A 19,962-nucleotide genomic window follows, 5' to 3' on the forward strand; every position below is an offset into this window, starting at 1 on the left:
AGTTCTATTTAGCATGTGAGCGAGAAGGCACTAACATTTAGGAACTATGACATTAGAAGAAAGGTAGGAGGATGCTGCATGCAAGCAATTTGGTCCACCAGTAACAATGAAGGCCAACAACAGATATTTCCATTAGAGTACACTTTATTATTTCTCTAACATTCATTGCTTTCTCTGGCATCTAGCTGAAATGCTTTTGATTGTCTGCAAGTAGGAGATTAGTTGTCGTAAGGTGTGTCACTGTTCCTTATCCCTGTTTATAGCTTTCAGCTGCTGCCAGGCCCGACATTCCTCTTTGTGACTTCTGAATGCCGCTGTGATTTTAAAGAGACACTATCAATAGAAACAACCCTGAAAGTCTGTAATTACCCTCGATCTTATTTACCTCACACTTGAGGTAAATAAGGTAGACTTGTTATTCACTCACAGCATATGCAGCATTAATTGGGTTAACAAGTTAGAATTAAAAATTAGACTTTAATTGTCCATTTTCGGACATAGTTATAAAACTTATAAAAACACTGCCCTCAATATGAGGTGCTGTAAGTTCCCTTCCCGTGTTGTTTTTGGACTTGGAGTATTTTGGAAATAAATGATCTCTTAAAGGACAATAGTATTTTTAAAACCTCCTACAGGAACGCATTTGATTGGAGTTATTCAAAGCAAATGTGAAGGACTAACAGACCTGTGAAAATGACCTTTGCTGGAAAAACAGGGTTGGTTGTTTAACTTCCAGGCTGTTTTGTTCTGAATGCAAGTGTGTGACTTCTTGGCAACTCTGCAAGAACTATGTGCATTTCCAAGCATAATTTAGCTCCTATATCCAGAAATACATTTAGACACTATGCAACGTCACAGTCTGCTGGTTCTAAGTTTCTGGTGGGGAATAAACCTTCGAGCAGAAGTGTTGAAATGAATGGACCTCTCCTCTGTGAGGTCCCAAAGGACTGAACATCTCTTTCTGGGTTGGAACAGCTGTAAAAGCTCCTGTGCCAGCAGTTCAGGGTGGAGGCACAGCACAGGTTCCTTTCTTGCAGGAGGGCTAGTGAATGCATATAAGCAACGCAGCTTAGCTCTTCTGGTTGTTATGTCAGCTCAGAATCCAAACCACAGAGCTTTATGTATTTATGTATTTATTTCCAATTGGTTTAATGGACAATCTATCAGCTGGTTTGTTAACTATTGTTTAGAAAATGCATGACGTGGGAGTTTTTAACACTTCTTTTTCTCCTCCTAGGATCACACCAGAGGAACAGACTTCGGGTGCGTAGGAATTTGTCTCCTGTTACCTATTCCCACATGTGCAGGCATAGTCCTTTTATTACCACAATGCAGATATTTGCTGTAGGGAGGATGATGATTTCAATTAAGAGAATATGAAGCAAGATCAGATGTGTCCCTTAAGCAGCAGTGTTCCTATCCTCACGTATCTTTCTCTTCAAAAATAAAGACAAGACTCCACTCCTTTTACTACATTTAATCAACAGAATTGTTTTGAAAATGTGATTTTCTTAAAATAATCACTGAATCACCAGCAATTAGCAAAGAATGATGGATCAGCCCAAAGCATCTGACATATTGTGTCTAGATAAAACCCCTTCTGGTCACAGTTATCAATTCCAACAGCCACATGAAGGAGCATGATGAGAGCCAGGTGTAACCAGATCTATGTAAAATTGATTTTATTGCTGTTGATAAAATCTTGAGAGAAAGAGGCTTAAGAACCAGTGAGCACATGAATACAAGTAATAGAAAAATACTCATTTTAACTTCCTTAGTGCTTTTATAATGCAGGTAGTGAAATAGCTTCTTGTGCACACTCACAGAGTCTGGAGATTCTTGTTTAGCGTATGTGAAGAAACAAAGGGGTGAAAAATGACTATGTGTCCTGAACAGTGCAATTGATGCTTACCCTCTGTAGAAAACTATCATCTGTATAAAACATTCTGAAAAGTATTTGCTGCCAATCAGCATTTTAAACCTCTGTGCATAAATGTCTGGTAGACTAAAGGCTGTCATCTGAAACTCTGAGTAGTGGTAAACCTAGATGAAACTTCACCTCAAATGTCCTGATGAACCCACTTTTGGTTATTCATATTCTGATCTACAGTGACAACAACGTGATGAAAATTAGAAACACAGGACAGCTATCACAGGTCGTTCAAGTCTATAAATCAGCCTCTTTCTTGTGAAATACTTCCTGGTTCACAGGAATACCAGCCACATGAGGACAGTTACACTAATCAATATATGTCTTCTGTGATGTTGTGATCTGATTCAATCTTTTAGTGAGTTATAGGCCTTTGTGGTCCGGGTATTGATGAAATCTGTCTTCTTAAAATCAGCCTTTGGAATGAAAGAAAGAATAATTCATTATCAAGTGTTGACTTTGCAAGGGTTCACCTGCCTAAAAGATGGAGCCATAGAAAGGGTCTAGGTAGAGTCCTCTGCAATCAACAGAGACTGAAGAGCTATCTCCCAAGAGTAACTCAGTTCAGTCTAAGATGGGTGAGGGGGTATTCTACAGCTTCCTCATAGAAGGGCAGAAATTGATCTCTTCTTTATGGTGACAATGGCAGGAGCCAAGGGAATGGCACAGAGCTGTGTCAGAGGAAGGTCAGGTTGGGTATTAGGAAAAGGTTCTGCACCAGAGGGTGGTGGATGTGGAACAGGCTGCCCAGGTCATGGATCAGGCCTCAAGCTGCTAAGTTCAAGAAGTGCTTGGACAACACTCTTGGACACAGGGTTTGGATTCTGAGTGATCCTGTGTCGAGGAGGCAGGAGTTGGACTCTGTGATCCTTGTAATCTCCTCCAATCTGGTATAGCCCTAAGATACTATGAATCACTGCTAGGAGCTTCTTAACTCTCTCTACTGAATGTATGGGGAGCCTATTCCTCTAGCTCCAGCTCTACAGACTCATAACTCTTAGATGACTAATGTCAGTTGAGATTAACCCTATACCAATGAAGAGTATAGGACAATGCCAAAATGCCTCATAATTTGATTAAAAAAGGAGGTACAGAGCCTCAAAAGGAGGCTCAAAAGATGGATCTACTGAGCATCACTTCTCACTATCTGGCTGCTCTAGCCCGAAGCAGGAGTATTCCTCATCAGGTTTGCTACTGCATATAAAACCAGAAGGGGAGAGAATACAAACACTGATAAGCAAATTGAAGAGTGTTCATTGCTTGTGCAGGATTATCATAGAATCATAGAATGGTTTGTGTTGGAAGAGACCTTAAAGACCATCCAGTTCCAAACCCCTGCCATAGGCAAGGGATATCTACTGTTAGATCAGGTTGCCCAGGGCCCCATCCAACCTGGTCTTGAACGCCTCCAGGGATGGGCGTCTTCTCTGGCAACACATTCCAGTGCCTCACCGCCCTCTGAGTGAAGAATTTCTTCCTAATATCTGATCTAAATGTATCCTCTTTTAATTTAAAATTGTTTTCCCTTGTACCATTACTACTCTTCCCAATAGTCTTTCCTGGATTCCCTGTAGGCCCCCTTTAGGTATTGGAAAGCTGCAGTGAGATCACTTCTCCAAGCTGAACAACCCCAACTCTCTCAGCATATATTTACAGGAGAGCTGCTCCAGCCCTTTCATCATCCTCGTGGCTCATGTCTGGACCTGCTTCAATGGGTCCATGTCCCTTGTATGCTGAGGGCCCCAGAACTGAATGCAGCATTACAGGTGGGGTCCCTTGAGAGCAGAGTAGAAGGGGAGAAACACCAAGTTCAGCAACCCCTTGAAATCCTACCAACAAACACCACAGAAGTACTAAGGGCCCCAGGGAACAAATGAGAGGGATCTACAGCTGAAATGTCAAATTAAATGTCTTTGCTATAAGACAGGTCTTACCTTTTTGTAAGCATTGTGGAGGTCAGTATGTGCCCACAAGGAGTAGAGGAGGACTGAAGCAGCCTTACTAGCTTTGCTGAACATGTTACTGAAATTTTGTGAAAAGAATGATAAAATACGTTTAAATTCCCACTTCTTAATCACAGTGCATGTAGAGACTTCAGATATTATAACATCATATATTTTTTCTGTCTTCATCCTTCTAAAAGATGCTTTCTTGCTTCTTAGGTATTCTAGCAATCTCATGCTGTCCTCACTAGTAAAGAAAATGAAACATACACCTCAACTTCATTTATCCTTCAAAATTACAGAGAAATTAAGTACTCTGTAGCCTTTATCTTGCAGTGCATGTCATGGGATTCAAATTCAGTTGAGAAAATATACCTCAGAATAACAATTATTCTGAAGGATCTTTCTTTGCCTCATTAGTTAGATGAAAATTAATGTTATTCAGGGCCTCATGAGGCCTCCTTTACTGAGATGAATTTCTTCTTTCTTTTTTGTAAAAAGAGAAGAAGGCAAACAGAATAATTATTCCTATTCATAACTCACTATTCTATTTTGATTAAATATTGATTATGTGTGATTAAATGTTAAAGAATTATTAAAGAAAATTCAGGACCTATACCTAAAAAGAAACTCAATAAGTAATTTTTACATACGGCTCCATCTTTTCTATAAAATATACTCCTGTGCTAAAGTTTAAAGGTTATCAGAGCTGTGTTACAAAGGACAGATAAAATCTGATAGCCTGCCAAGTACATATATTAGAATATAGGTACTGTGCCATCATCCTTGGAGGTGATATTTAAAGAACTGGAACACCGCATATTCCTTTGTAGATGGAACAGATGTTACAGAGATTTTTCTTTGTTTTCTAATATATGTAATTCTGTTCATTTTGCTGTCATTTTCAATCTGTCCTGTACCTTAAGATGCGATATTCCAAGTGGAAAAGGCTGCAGTTTTCTTTTTCTGTTTTTCCTGAAGGAAAGGAGGAAGGAGAGGGGAAGGCTTCTCAACCATCTTACCTGTCATTCATGCTGATGGCAATGATCTTTGGCAGGCCACCAGAATTTAGGAGAAGCCGTGCATTGTGAGAACTGCTCTGTGTCAAATTGTATAAGGTGTAGCAGGCTGAAGCTGTGGTTTCACAGGCAATATCAGACCCTGGGACGTAGTCAGGAAGTACTGAGACCAAATCAGGCAAAACTTCTCTAGCTGGAAATTGGAAGACAGGCAGAAAACTCCATTACTAACTGGTTAGTAATATTACTACATTATTACCTACCTAGGACTCCTACATCAGTCCTCCCATTATTGCCCATCACAGTGCTGTTTGCTACCCAAAAAGAGTGATTATCTCATAGCTGCATTATACCCCCACAGTTAAGGCAAGTTGCATCCACACAAAATCATACGTATTTTGCTTCTTATGCACAATACATTAATACTTAATGCACTGCAATTAAGTCATTAGTTGAGTGCAGGCAGGAAGCTACCACCTGAGGAAATGTGAGTGTCTAAAGGTAAACATGGATTTGGTAGTACGTTACAAACTGAGAAAGGGTGACTACAGCTTGATTTTAATGTTGCATATGACAGTGGTTGGCTATAGGGGGATGCACACATTGAACCTTCTACACTTGTAGGTGTTACTTATTTAAAAAGAAATTCATACATGGAAGTCTCCTCCTTCTTAAAGAACACTTCATTATTTTGACCAAACTGTACGTCACCCTACAAGCCATATATATTGTGTATGTTGTATGTATATTGTGAGGACTAGGACAACATGGAGAACCATGCCACATGGACTGGTGCATGTTCAGAATTGATTGAGAAAACTACAGCAGTCAGCAACAGGCTGCAGCCAGCTGCTCCTGATGTAAGGAGCAGCACTGGGAAGCAGCTGCAGGCCTTTTGGGTAGGAATTATTCAGTGTGAGGCCATACCAGCCCTCAACACTCAGCATGCCACTTATACTGAGAATGTTTTGCTCACTCTGACTCCTGTTCTTTCCTCTGGGTTGTGACAAAGTTTGTTTGTGATGAGATTAAATTGCATACCGTTCAGATAAGGACTTTAAAACTGAATAAGCCACCTGCTATGATTAATATCAGACAAAGCAGCTACATCTGACATGATAGTTCATTTTTTTTCCATTGATAAATCAAGTAAGAAGATTTTCAGGAAGTCTGAAAATCATTTTATTTCCAGATATGTTTTATATGAAACTTATCTCAATTTGAAATCAAACGTTAATTTCACTTGCTGAATAGAAACGCTTTTATCTAGGAAAATTATTTCCTTCCTTTCCGTATCTTCTTAGCTTTACCCTATTTTAAGTGAAAGAAATCTATGTATATGTATCTATGTATATTTTATAACATCATTGGAAGTATCTGATGAGGAAAACACGATGTAGAAAAAGCTCGAGGTTAGAGTCATTCTTAGACAAAACCCTTATTTTCAATCCCATATAACGAGTCAAGCAATCAATGTAAATGACTGTTAAAATTCACATACCAGTTTTTTTTGAAGAAGGAAAGGTTAAAGTAAGGACGGCAGAGAAAGAAAGCCCAAGAGACAACATTACTCTTTGCTCACCTATATCGTTTTGCAGAGAGGTGTTGCGAGATAAGTTCCTGAGCAGTGAGACTGCTGTCTTCTTTACTGCTGGGTGGCTTACATGCAGCATATTTCGAATACTTGGAAGGCCATTTGCCTTCCGAACGACAGTCTGGGCCACTGCAAACGGCATCTGTTATAAAGGCATTTGGCAAGAATGTGTCATTACCATGAATGTATAGCCCCAGAAACAACAGCAGGAAGCTCTTTGTACTGTTTTATGTCTATTTTAGATAGTTTAGATCTGGAGCTAGGTATGAGCTGAAACAGAAGGGAAAGGTGATATAAAAGAAGTTTCAAGTCCACTGTATCCCACATATTCTTTGGGCAGTTCCTCAGCCAAAACATAACATAAGTCATCAATTTCTAAACCATGAAAGGGATGTGTAGTTGTGCCAAGGAATTTCTCTCTCTATGGGACCGATTTTGCTCCACAAATCCACTTTTTTTCATTCTTTTAGCATCAACTTATCCCTCATTGTGCAATGGATTAGCAAATTCCAGATGTGGACACAAAGTGAAAAGAAGCGATCCTCCTATTTGCCAAGCAGGAAATATCTACAGTGCTGGTTACGACTTTCTCTTAAAGTTCTTCGATTTCATTGATTGTATCTGGAAGCCAGTGATTTGCCTGTAGTTATCTGAGCTCCATACTGTGAGCATGTTGCAATTGCAGCCCTAAAGTCTATACATTTACATCAAGAACTAAGTGACAAGAAAGAGAAGAAAGCTGACTTACTGGTCCAGTGCCGGCTGTGAGGTTCTGAAGAGCTCCCAGGGATGCTTCCTGGGTATAGTTTCTGGTACTCTTTGCTATCAAGGAGAGATATATCCTAATCAGTGTGGAATGCCAGAGTGATTCCACACCTCTGGGATTGCTCTTTTCCTCAGGTAGTGGGGTTTCCTGCTGCTTCTAAACATGTAAAAAGATCATCTGTTAGAACCAGTAATCTTATATGACATAATGCATCACAATCTAAACTAGCAATTTTGTAACTCCGTGACCAGATGATTTTGCTGAGCTCACTACAGAGAATTTTCATGGGAATGAAAGTGAACGTTATTTTAAGATAGATGTTTTTTGTTGTATTATCACTGATAATGATAAAAACACTTGCACAGTTGCTGAACATGGTGCAGACACCAGTAAGATCCACCAGGTAATGAATCTGAGAGGCAGTATTTCTTAGCTAATGAAACTATGATTGTCATTTGTTCCATCAGACATCTAATAAGATAATGGATGTTAGGAAAGGCCATCGATAAATTTACATTTTGAGGGTGACTGTCACACTGCCAGATGCATCGCCAACAGAGAAGCAACATAATTAGATCACAGTCTTATGTCCTCCAGAAGTTGCTACAACTGATTAACCAAATGAGATGTAACAAAACACATGCTTTACCTCTTTCACTTTTCTGCTTCGTGTTCCAAAACAGCCTGGTGTTCTGTCATTGGTAGAAATATTTCTTCTTTGTATATAGATGCTCTGGGCATAGCTTTCAGGAAGTTCTATCTCTAGTTGGTAGGAAAGATTGTGCAGGATGCACACACAATTTTCTGTGGCCTAAAATAACAAAAGAATAGAAAATTTGGAAGCAATGGCACGTGTTGAAAGGACATGTATAGACAAAGAACTTCATTTTTGGATCTTAAACAATTAATTGCATAGCTTATAATGGTTTAAAGAAGAGCTAGTTTCCATGCCAATGATCCACAAGACTGCTTTTACACTGAGAAATTAAACATGTCCTGAGATGTTCCTAAGCACTCAGGCCAACTGGCACACAAGGCTTGCATTCAGAGCATGGTGCATGACTGTTGGAAATGATCCTGGGATATTATAATTCCTGAATGTACCTGGGATTTGTCTGTGCACATGCTATTTAGCACAGACCAGAAGTATGCCAAAGAATGCACAGAAGTTTAAGGGCAAAAAGGAACACATATACACCTAGTCAGTGTCAGCAAAGGGAAAGCTTTGTATCTTTCCAAAGGATATAGCTGCTTTTTTTGTTTATTTTTTTATTTTTTTATTTTTTGTGGTAGAATACCATTAAAAAAGAAAGAAAAAAAAATCAGATGTGCCTTTCTGGATGTGGCTCTGGGCAGTCTGGTCTGGTGACTGGAGACCCTGTCCATGGCAGGGTGGTTGAAACTAGATGATCTCTGAGGTCCTTTTCAACCCAGGCCATTCTATGATTCAGTGCTTCTTCGATTCTGGTCATGACTGAGGTCAGGTTGACAATTTCCGAATGATGAGTTCAGTGGCAAATAGTTTTATTACCAGTTCTTCACTTTTTGAAAGTAAAATGGGGATGAGTGGTTTTAGGACAAAGTGCAGCAGGGAGCTCTTGGTACAAGTTTTATGTGTTGGATTCTCCCTGGAGCTACTGGCTCTGGTTGCAGGGTGATGGAGAAGCTCAAATAACTAATCCCAGGAAAGAGCTACAAATACACAGTAATTACCAGTACACAGCACAAGTTGCAGCAGGCACATTAGAAGTGCCTGGCAGGCTATGGTTAACCTCGTAAGTGGCTGCTGGTCTTCTCACCTAACTTCACCCAGCTAAAAGACAAACATCTAGTCTAAGCAATGTTCAGGGTTCATCTGCAGTCAGCGCTGGGAGGAAGAGAAGGAGAAAACCTGACTTTTGGAATTGTCCACGTCCTCTCAGTTACTGGCTTGGGCTGAATGCCCAAAAAAATGTAGGAAAATGAATTCCATTCTAAATGACATAAACTCCTAATCACTTCGCCACCCAGATTTAGGTTCTACATTTCCCAAAGAACATGTAGCACTTCCTATTCAAGAAAGTGCTCAGATTAATCCTTTAAACTTATAACTAGCTAGCTCCCTTAAACAAGCAAAAAAAAAAAAAAAAGTAATGCCTGAATCTTTAAATGTTTCTAGTTCTCTGTGGTGATCCTTAAGACTGTTTTCCTAAAGCAAAGGTATGTTATTCTTTCAGACAGCGGGATAAAAAACACTTTTAAAACTTCTTTTTGAACTTTCATATTTGGTAGCAGTTCTAAAATCACTGGAAAGAAGTATAAATTTGGCAGCTATATCACAACTCTTTCTGAATGCTGGTTTTGAAACAAAATCTTGCTCTTGGTGATTTCCCCTAGGAAAAGACCTTCCATCTTGAAGAATACCTTGTCATTAGGCTCGTGGTCTGCAATAGCTCCTTGAATATAATACACAAGAGAATCAATCAAACCGTCACACTCTCTCATCTTTTTCCTTCCTTCTGGGCCAGCAGAGCTCATGTTTCTGTGCAGGAAGAAATACACTGGTAAGAAGAGATTTACTTGAAGATATTTTCTTTTGCCTATCTGACAAAGTTTTCCAGATAAACCTTAAAACAGCAAAGTTAAGGATGACTGCTTCTTTTCTGTAGGGCTGTACAATAATATGAGACTCTGTTAAATAAAACTTCAATTTTAGTGCATTCCCAGACAATAACAAATAACAAATTAAAACAAGCTGTTGCGTTTGGATGAATAAGGTATGCCCCGATTCCAGTCTTCATCTCGGTGTAATCTTCTCTAAACAAACAAACTGAACTTTTTCTTCCCCCAAAGATTCCATTTTAAGCTGTGTTTTTAATATCCATGACATTGGCTATGTCTACAAAAGTACTTGTGAAAACTTCCTTTCAAAAGAAATCTTCTTTTAACATTTACCTAAACCAAACCAATTCTTGATTACCCACCAACAGACTTAAGTTCTGGGAGTTTTAGCAACATCTACACACTAACTATAAAAGTTCTGGAAAACAGGAAACAGCTGTTTCTTTATTGCCGAAGTTTGTTCTTGTGCTTGTAAATGAACCGCAGAGTAAACCCAACTTTCTCAACTTGAAGATGATTGATTTCAGCTATGGGACCAATTCACCAGACACCCCATGTGCTGTTAGAAGGAAGGGAAAGAAAGCTGAGCGTGCAGACTAAGCTCAAGGCGAGCAGACAAGTAATGCATCACAAGGCGGCCAGTGACTGTAGTCACTGCCAGTTAAGCAGTGTGTAAATACTGAATCTAATGCTAGTGACAATGGGGAGCTCAGAGTCACAGAATGGTTTGGGTTGAAAGCCCATGCAGCTCAAACCCTCTGCCCTGAGTGTGACTGCCACCCAGCAGCTCAGCTGCCCGAGGCCCCATCCAGACTGGCCTTGAACACCTCCATGGATGGGGCATCCACAGTGTCTCTGGACAGCCTGTGGCAGGGCTTCATCGCCCTCTGAGTAAGGAATTTCTTCCCAACATCTAACCTAAATTTCCCCTCGTTTAGTTTAAAACAATTCCCTCTTGTCCTATCACTATCAGTCCGTAATGCCACTCTTCTATCTTGTTTATAAGCTCCCTTTAACATACTGGAAGGCCGCAATGAGATCTCCTCAGAGGCTTCCCCAGGCTGAACAAATTCCCTCTTCATAGGAAAGGTGCTTCTCTTTCGGCTTTCCAACATTTCTCTGAGGGACCTCATAGTGGCTGAGCACCCTTCCTCAGTTTGCTCTTTTGCCATTCTGTTTCATGTTCTCATGAGGACAACAGACCCATTGCTACTGATACTTGTTTCCCACTGCCTGCCGAAAAAAGACACATAGAAACAACAAACTCTTCAGAAGAGTTCTATCAAATCCTGCCAATTCTTTGTCAAATGTTTCCTCGTGTACCTCTATGGAGATACTTGGGTACTCCTTGCAGTGGACGGTTACCCCAACCAGCTGAAAACACAGTGTCAGTGCAATGCCGCTGCCCACATGCCTCCCATTGCTCCTGCAGTGTTCATCAGAGGAAATGTGAAGGGACGAGGAAGAGTTAAAAATGCATTGCTTTCTAAGGCACTCTTCTGGCTTCTGGCACCTAGGCAGACAAAGCTGAAGCCATTAGAAACTGCTCAGTCCAAGTGAGGGAAATGCCAGATGCTCTCTGCTGATGTCTTCTGCTATTCTACAACAGTGGCTCAGGCATTGCTGCACATGCTGTCTGCCTCCTCCAGACTCAAAAGAAGACACTATATGTCCTACTTTCTGCTCACATTTCTGTTTCGTGGTAATCTGAGAGATGAATTATGAAAGCCATTTAAAATCCATTGAAAAGCTAAGGACACACTTCCTGCTTGAAGTTTGGCTCAAAATAAGCTACTGATTATCAGGGAAGTAACAACACTTCATTTTGAGGTATAATTACTTTTACAACTGAACTGCCTCTGAATTATGGAATGTTGGAATTATAAATCTTGGTCTCATTATTCTGGCCTCCTGCTGCTCGGTTGGCCAAAAGGCTGCATACAGTATCACATTCCTGCTTTGTTTGAAACAACATTAAATCCAGCTCAGTGTTAGTATCTATCACAAACAAAGAGGGTCATGTTCTTTAAATAATTTAAGGGAGCTTGCTTTACCCTCTTATTTACCCTCTGGTAAACACAACAGTTTAAAATGCTATTAATGACAAAGCCAGAAAGGCACAGCTTTAAACTTTCCCGTGGCTTGTGATAATAAAACATGATAATTTCTACATACTGCCAATGCAGTTTTGTCCCCTCCTCCTGGGAAGCACATATTTAGGTTAAATATTAATGCATTGTAATTACATCTTTACTTTAGGTCATACTGTTTATAAGGTTCCTATGTATGAGTTCTTTCATGCTCTTATGGAATTATATATCATGGAATTAATATTCAGATTCCTCAGTGCAGTAACACTTTGGAACTCAATTTTACCTATGTATGCCATGGTTGAGTCATGTCATCCTTTCAACAGTTCATGGCTATGCTGACAGAAATGTACATGCTCTTCTAGTGCATAGCACAAATAGTTTCTGAGGTGCACAGACTAAAAATACCATTAAAAGATAAGTGTGGAATTTCCCCTACTGAAGACCTTCAGCTGATATGGCACTTCATCTTGTCACAGCACAAAAATCACTGAACTTTAGACAATGATCATCATCCCGAATAGTTGTACAAGGAAAAACCATCACTTGTACTTGCTGTCTAGCATGCCTTTGGGGAGTGGCACACAGATTCATAGCTCAGGAAGCAGAGAAGAATATGAAGGTGAGGCACTGCTTTGTTCCGCAAAGGAAATGAATCACTGTACTGCTTCCCTTGAGTTGCTGGCACTCAACTGTTTATCCAGACAGAGATATCACTATACGTGTCTGCGCATGTGTGCATACATATATGGCCACACTGTTCTCCACCTCCCTCTCTCCTTATTACCACAGTGTGGACTGGGAAGAGCTCCTACTCTCCAGTGTGTCCAATTACATTTGAAACCACTTTACTTTGAATGGGGCCAGATTTGGTTTTCAGGATTGGGTAGCATCATACAGGTGTTAATTTATAATAATAATAATAATAATAATAATAATAATAATAATAATAGTAGTAGTAGTAGTAATAATAATAGTAATAATAATAATAAGTTTGAAACAATTGCAACATTTTGCTTAGAAAACTGCAAAGTTGACTTAATCTTTCCTTCACAGTATTTGAGGCTCCTGACAAATACGGCAACCCCCCTCTGAGCTCAGGAGTTTAACTCTTGTTGTGGAGCTCCTGGAGGCCCTGAAATATCCATCACTTGAGCAACTGGGCAGTTGCCATTCTGGGTGGGCTGGCTTAGAATTGCAGCTCCTGGCAACCTCATGGTGAGATCCCAGGGCTACCTAGAAATCTTCAAGCTTGCTATGCAAGTTTATTTTCCTTGCTTTTCATTAGAGTATACCGAGACAAATACATCTGTGGATAAAAAGAATTGGAGTCAAGATCAAATGTACTGTTGTAGAAAACCTCTTGTGCTACATAATTCCTGACACTTCTGTCTCGCATCAGTATTGAATAGTTGGGAATGTGAAACACGAGACAGGCTGCTGCTTGTAGGAATGCTCTCCTTTGAGTGACTTAGAACTTAAGTTTTGATATAATTTAGCCATTAAAAACCTCTGACTTCTGGCATGCTTAAGTACCTTAATCCTGGTGACATATCTGAACTATACTGCACGCTAAAGTGGCTGCATGTAACTATCTACAGACCCCATTCACCTCATACCATGCACAGTGTAACTGTAAACAGCCATTTTCCCATGTTTCAGTGGCATTTATGGAGGGTCAGCTAGTTCTTTACTGGGAAATATTTTATGATCCAGGTGAGGTAAGTACAAAGAATTTTAACACAGTAAAATCAAACACAATTTTCACACAAGCAGAATGACAACATGTTCAATTACACTGCAAACTGAACCAAATGAAAGGGTTTTCCCTTTAAGCCAGCACTGAGTCACACGCTGGCAGACATTGGAAGAGGCTTTTGCATTGCTGTGAATGATCCAGGCTACTGATATGAGGGCGGCTTTTGCTCCTGGGACTAACTCTGCCAAAACTGGTAATTTGAATTTAACTCAATTATGTGACAACAATCTCCTGAATTGCTTCATGATGTTCCTGAATTACTTCAGGAAACTATTCCTTTCATGCCCTACACCATTTAAAAGTGCAACAAGGAAGGAAAGGGATCTATAGATTTACGCAGTAACGCTAGGCACCAGGCTGCAGGCTGCTGTCTGGAAATAACAAAATTCCTTTCAGGACCTGAGGGAGCAGACAGACTGATGAACAGACACAGGAAGATAAGAATGGATGGAAATAAACCTAAAGGAGTGGCAATGCTGTGCAAAAGGCCTTGCTTCAAAGACTTGTTATCATTAGTTCTTTGTTTTACAACTTCAGTTAGAACCTTCCATTACAAGCTTGAGCTGCCGTTATTACACTTTCAACCAATAGTAAGAGCTTTGGCCTTACTTATCTCTGATTAAATGAAATGAGACAGTTACGCAGCCTCCTGGTCTAAAGTGCAGTGATAGCACTTCCTCGATCTACAGCTTTCCATTCTCTATGGGTCACTGACAAAGGTAAAATAGATCTGGGACAGACAACAGGACAAAAACAGTGATGAAAAATGAAGTGTTGTATTTGTTTTACTTCCTGGGGAACCAAGAGCAATGGTTAGCTGATTTTTCTGAAAAGGGTTGTCTGAAAAGCCTTGAATAATTAGGGCACACAGGGCCACAGGAAAGCCCAGTTACAGAGCAGTTTTAAAGGAGGACTCCAATGAAACACAGCAGTTGTAATCATTAGCTCCAGCACCTAAAATAAAACGCTTTGCAGGAAGAAGTGCGACCTGTAAACATCAATTCTGGAAAGTTCAGTTCTCCAAGACAGCACCCAGAATAATGTTTCCAACAGCAGCTTCAACAGATCATGTTCTGTCCCTGAATAACAGAAATATCATGCATTGCAGAACTTTTGGAATAAGTATTTCATGGAAAAAACATAACAAGATCATTATCAGAATTCAAAGTATAATAGAAATCCTTCTAGTAACCCTTCCCTTTAATTCACAAGAAAAGTCATCCCAAACATTTGTATAACAATATTCAAAACCATATATCCCGCACGCTCTTGGCATCTTGCATTTTTAGACTTGGAGGAAGAATGTGGAGGAGGAGGTAAATATCTCCTCTTAGCCAACCCACTCCTATTGGAACAAGATACAGTACTATTATGCAAAAGACAGCAAGAGTTTTCTTGCCTGCGAAAAGTCTGCAGTTTAATACACAGGTTTTATTAAATTGGCTTGTGTTAGACAATCAGAGGAGTCTTTCGATTTGCTTTACTCCACCTGATCAGGGCACAGTGATTTTTATCATATTTCTGGACTGAAAAAAATACCATCATTTATTCTAACTGTCAATGCTAAATTTTGTGTTGTTCACAGCTTCATTTTGATCTATAAAGTTCTGTGACCTACGGTTTCTGTGAAACCTTCAGAAGCGATGCCTTAGGACAAAAAGCAGATCTAGAGAATGGGATTAACAAATCTGTCCAACTCCTTATCAGTAATTGAACGTACAGACCCAGGCAGTTGTAGTCTGGGACTCTACAATATGTCTTGCAGTTACTTGACTGTTGCAGTTACTGGTTAGCAGAATGAGGAGTGTTTTGGTTGTTCACTCATCTGCAATATTATCTGCTGGATGTGGATTCCCTTTCCGTCCTGAATCACTGTTAAAAGGAGTTTTAATTTACAAGTTGGTAAGCATGTGGCACCGATGTCAGATGACAGTGCTAGATTTGGACTGTGGCTGACTTCTGTCAGGCAATGAAAAGAAACTCTGGCATTCTTCTATACCTAAGCACTGTACTATGCATAATGTATGCACTTCAAAGTTCTATTTTTACTCTGTAATAGAAGCTGCAGGCTATGGACTTTATCAACATGCACAACAAACATGTTAGTATTACAAAAGGGAAGACTAATTACAGATTTATACTCTGGCACATTAACCTACTCTTTAAACATCTTTATTAGTACCATCATTCCCTCGGTGCACAGTTGGTTTTTTGTTTTTTTTATTTTGTAATGTGCTGTTCTTACAGATTTTGTGCAAATATATTATTTTAAAATAGTACATAAGTAAAGAATACTTCTGGTGCTACTCTGGGAATAAAGACAAACAAATTGATTCATATAAAAACATTATATTTCTGGTCTGTGCAAATATAAGCCTCATTAAAACCTATTTTCTGCAATAAATTATGTTGGCAATCCTACAGACCAACTTTAAATGAGCATTTTCAATATCTTATTGTCCTCTCAGTTACAATTCACAATGTTTGAGCATTTAAAAATGACAAGGACTAGAACATGGACATCATATTTTTTTAGCCAGTGTATCTTTGGGCAAAGGTCAGTTTGAGAGACTTTCATTAAAGCTGTAGAACTATCTGCAGCTTTAGAGTACCCCTAGTCACTTTCTTTACAGAATTAGGTATGCTCAGAATCTACTTTTCTTTGATTTAAAATAACCCAGCTACTGCAACTCATTATTTGTCATATACCAAAAGTGATGTCAAGTTGCTACAAAAAGCTCGGAAAGAGTAACACCACATTAAAACTAAGAATAATTCTGTGATCCCATATGCTGGTTTGCTGAGAAGAGACAGTTCTGAAGTCCAAAGCAGGAGTGGGTATAAAGTGGCATAACCAACCAGACTAGTTTATGTACAAATGCAGCATGAGCAAATTCATATGAATAAAAGACAACCTACTTCTCCTCACAGACAACACCACTAGCCAGAGTGATTTTATTATGTATAGTTAATGTTTCTCTGTATTTGTTTTTGAGCTATCAAAGAAAGATAAAAGTTAATTATTACTTAAACCTGATGTTAGTTGGTGGGCTGACAGAAAAAGATACATTATTGATGAGTATTTTGTATCTCTAACAAGCCTTTTGTTCTCTGAAATCACTCATGAGTCAGACACAGAACTATTTACCCAGTACAAATTCAAACCTTACCAACACAATTACTCTGCTGCTGGACATGTTAGCAAAACACCTATGTACAAGGAAAACCAGGCAGTTTCCCAAGCCTCTAAATTTTGAACTTAATTCCTCGTACTTTACTAAAAAGAATTTAAAACTTAGGCCACGCCTTCACTTATATCATTACTTGTTACTTTTTTCCAACTATGTTCTTTCATGTAAACAAAAGACACGTATTTCTGATACTCACAATTGCATTTACTTAAAGAGCAATGACTTTGAACTCAGGAGAGACATGAAGGGCCACACTTTAACCAGTTGTTATTTTTAAAGGCGTGTCCGGTTTTAAATATGAGACTTTTATACTTCTGTCGGTTAGGGGTGGGTCTACCTTAGCAGTCTTTTGTTCTATGCTTCTCTGTTCTTATCACTACTGTGTTCATGAGGCTGACTGCAGTAGTGGATGCACAGATGTAATTCTATTCATCCACCCCATGGCTGCAGCCTGGCCTTGATAGATCTGAACTTGTGCAAAAAGTTGGATGTGGCTAATTTTGATTCAAAAGTGACTTTTTTCCTAATTTAGTTACCAATCTGTATGCAGACTTTTCCCAAAGTAAGCAAGAAAATGCATGTATGCAGGCCTGCTCTATCATCACTTTATTTTAGGTACTTGTGAACTGAGTGCTCACCTTAGGCATCCTGTGGCATTATAGAAGATATCGGGGTCAGGTACAACACTTGACTTGGGGTAATCTCGATCTGGCCAGCCAGAGCAAGGGATGAGAACAGCTTCTGTCAGGGTATGTAGGGCTTCATTAACCAACAGGTGCTTCAGCTGGTCATTGGAAGACAAGTTCCACAACAAACCTGCAATATCCAAAATAAAATCAGAGTGGCAAAAAATTCCCCCCTCAGTTTGAAAGACCTAATATCAATCTTCTTGAATTTAATCAGTAAAAGAGCCTGTCTGGCTCTTGACGTCCTCAAGAGGAGCAGAAGGACATGATTAGAGTTCACCAGCCACCATGACAAAACACGGCACAACACCCTCCCACATGCGATTGCACACTGCTCAGTCTCAGAGACTCCAATGAGAATGTGGTGGCTTTTTTATTTCATGAGGTAAGTATTTCGGCATTCAGTCACGTGTGGACTAAATTAATGTGCTCTTCCTTTATCTTGAGCTACTGCAATTAGCCATAGTAAGTATGTCTAAGAGGCTCTACGGTGTCAAAAAAAAAACCTAAAAATCTGAACTACACTGTGGAGTTTCTTTGTTCAAGTAGTACTTCTTGGACTGAACACTGATGAAGTCTGAAGTGGGTGCCTATGGATCCATATGGCTTCTCTCTAGGGATATGGAAAAAATGGGAAAAGATTAGTGAATGCATAAGGAATTTGATTTCCTGTTTCCTCCCATTGAGCAGATAAGTGACAGAGCTTTTGGGCATACTGTCACATACTGTCATGGCTGGAGGGCATAGCACAAGTTTTACCAAGTTTTACCTTAACACTGAAAAGATAAATAAATAGCTCTGAAGGTTCACTATCACACCACTTATTAATTTTGACCATGTCCTGCAGCTGTATAAAGTTCACAAAGAAAGCAGTTACTAACATAAAACTCCTCTCATGGAGGATGCAGATAGTTGTCTGACCTATGTGCATTCATGGCAATGTACTGCAACTCTGGGAGTGAACTTTTCCTGAGTGACAGGACTTTGATCCAAAGGGAAGTGGCACTGAGAGAGGATGTACTCATCCGTGTATCAGAAGCAGAACTCTATATAGTCTAATGGCTGACTGAAAAGAACAGTCTTCAATTGCTCTGTACTCACACTGCCAGTTTGCAGCTATCTCAATCACCAAAGTAACACAAATGAAACAGATAAGAACCTCCAATGCCCATGATCATTTATAGGTTTACAGGAAGGAATTTATCCTATTAGATGCCTGGCAGACAGACTGCACTTTCAAGTACCATCAAAATGCTGGAGAATAAAGTTAAAAATGGTGTAGATGTGAGGCACAAACACTGAGTTTACAGGTCTTTGGGAATTTTCTGGAAGGTGGGAGATGCCCATCACCATGCTTCTCTTACAGTTGATAGCAAAATTCCCCATAGAAGGGAAAAATTAAGCTCAACACTGGTTGGCTGTTACTGTCCTCATGCTTGTCACTAAACAAATGATTAAGTAACACTGCACACTTTGTTTACTTACAGTGTACAAACACTAAAGCAAATATCCAATATAGTATTGTAAAATTGATTAGATCTTCTGTTCTATTCCAGCAGATGAAAAATCTTTTTAAAGTAGCCTTCCCCTAGACATGTATTTCTGCTTTTCACTTACAAAGGCATTCCTTGTTTCGCCCACTTGCTGCTCTAAGACCTCCTCCTCCAAACACTGGCAGGGTATTAGTGAACGTTTCTTTCATCAGCTCACAACAAAAAATGTTTCTTTTGTATCTCCTTACACTTTGAATTTAATTACAACTATTGTGAGCAATAGTAAAATCAAAACAAAACCCAGCCAGAAGCAGCCATTCCTTCTTCTGGGATCAGCTCTCCAACCTCTGAATTAGGGGATAAAAAGAAGAATGTACTTTCCTTAGGGATAAGTAAGGCTTACAGGAAATCAGACATGCAGTCCAAAGGGCAATGGTGGGGGAAGCATGTTAAGACAGAACGGCACAAATGTGTAGGCACAAGGACAGAATACTGTACTAAAAGGACCAAGTGCATTCTGTATTACAGCTGGATAGCTAGAATAGCGGTCAGAATTGTCAGAACAGAATCTGAATATTGCTCACATTGTAAATTTCCTGGCAAATCCAACCTGTGCCCACAGGCACTGTTTCACTGAGGTCAGAAGGATTCTCTCAGTGGCATTTTGGTTTTGAACGAATTGGTTCACTTTTAAAACTATCTTTAAGAGTGGGCTTTTTTCTTGCAGCTATATGCTGTCATGTATTTATAGTGGCATATTTTTCCTTTAGATGGTTATTTGGGAAAATGGGTGGGGTATACTTTGAAATTTATTTTCCTTTTTACGACAGATCTGTTTGTGCAGTAACCTTCCCTGCAGAAAGAATTTTCTTTCATTTCTTAGATTTACG

General features: G+C 39.5%; 1 protein-coding gene across 1 annotated transcript in view; it reads right to left on the reverse strand.

Annotated features, from left to right (window-relative positions):
• Positions 1-1,462: 1,462 nt before the first annotated feature.
• The window catches only part of PKP2 (plakophilin 2), a 37,545-nt gene continuing 19,045 nt past the window's right edge, over positions 1,463-19,962 (reverse strand). Inside the window, exons 6-13 of the mRNA XM_015866396.3 lie at positions 17,532-17,709; positions 9,656-9,773; positions 7,902-8,063; positions 7,235-7,408; positions 6,475-6,628; positions 4,896-5,085; positions 3,865-3,952; positions 1,463-2,346 (exon numbers count right to left, since the gene is read on the reverse strand). Of these exons, the coding sequence (XP_015721882.2) occupies positions 2,278-2,346; positions 3,865-3,952; positions 4,896-5,085; positions 6,475-6,628; positions 7,235-7,408; positions 7,902-8,063; positions 9,656-9,773; positions 17,532-17,709 (1,133 nt within the window). The 3' untranslated portion in view covers positions 1,463-2,277. The remainder of the gene's footprint in view (positions 2,347-3,864; positions 3,953-4,895; positions 5,086-6,474; positions 6,629-7,234; positions 7,409-7,901; positions 8,064-9,655; positions 9,774-17,531; positions 17,710-19,962) is intronic.

This window comes from Coturnix japonica, chromosome 1 (assembly GCF_054131305.1).
Source record: "Coturnix japonica strain WE chromosome 1, WE-NBRP24, whole genome shotgun sequence".
In the NCBI taxonomy this organism is placed as follows: Eukaryota; Metazoa; Chordata; class Aves; order Galliformes; family Phasianidae; genus Coturnix; species Coturnix japonica.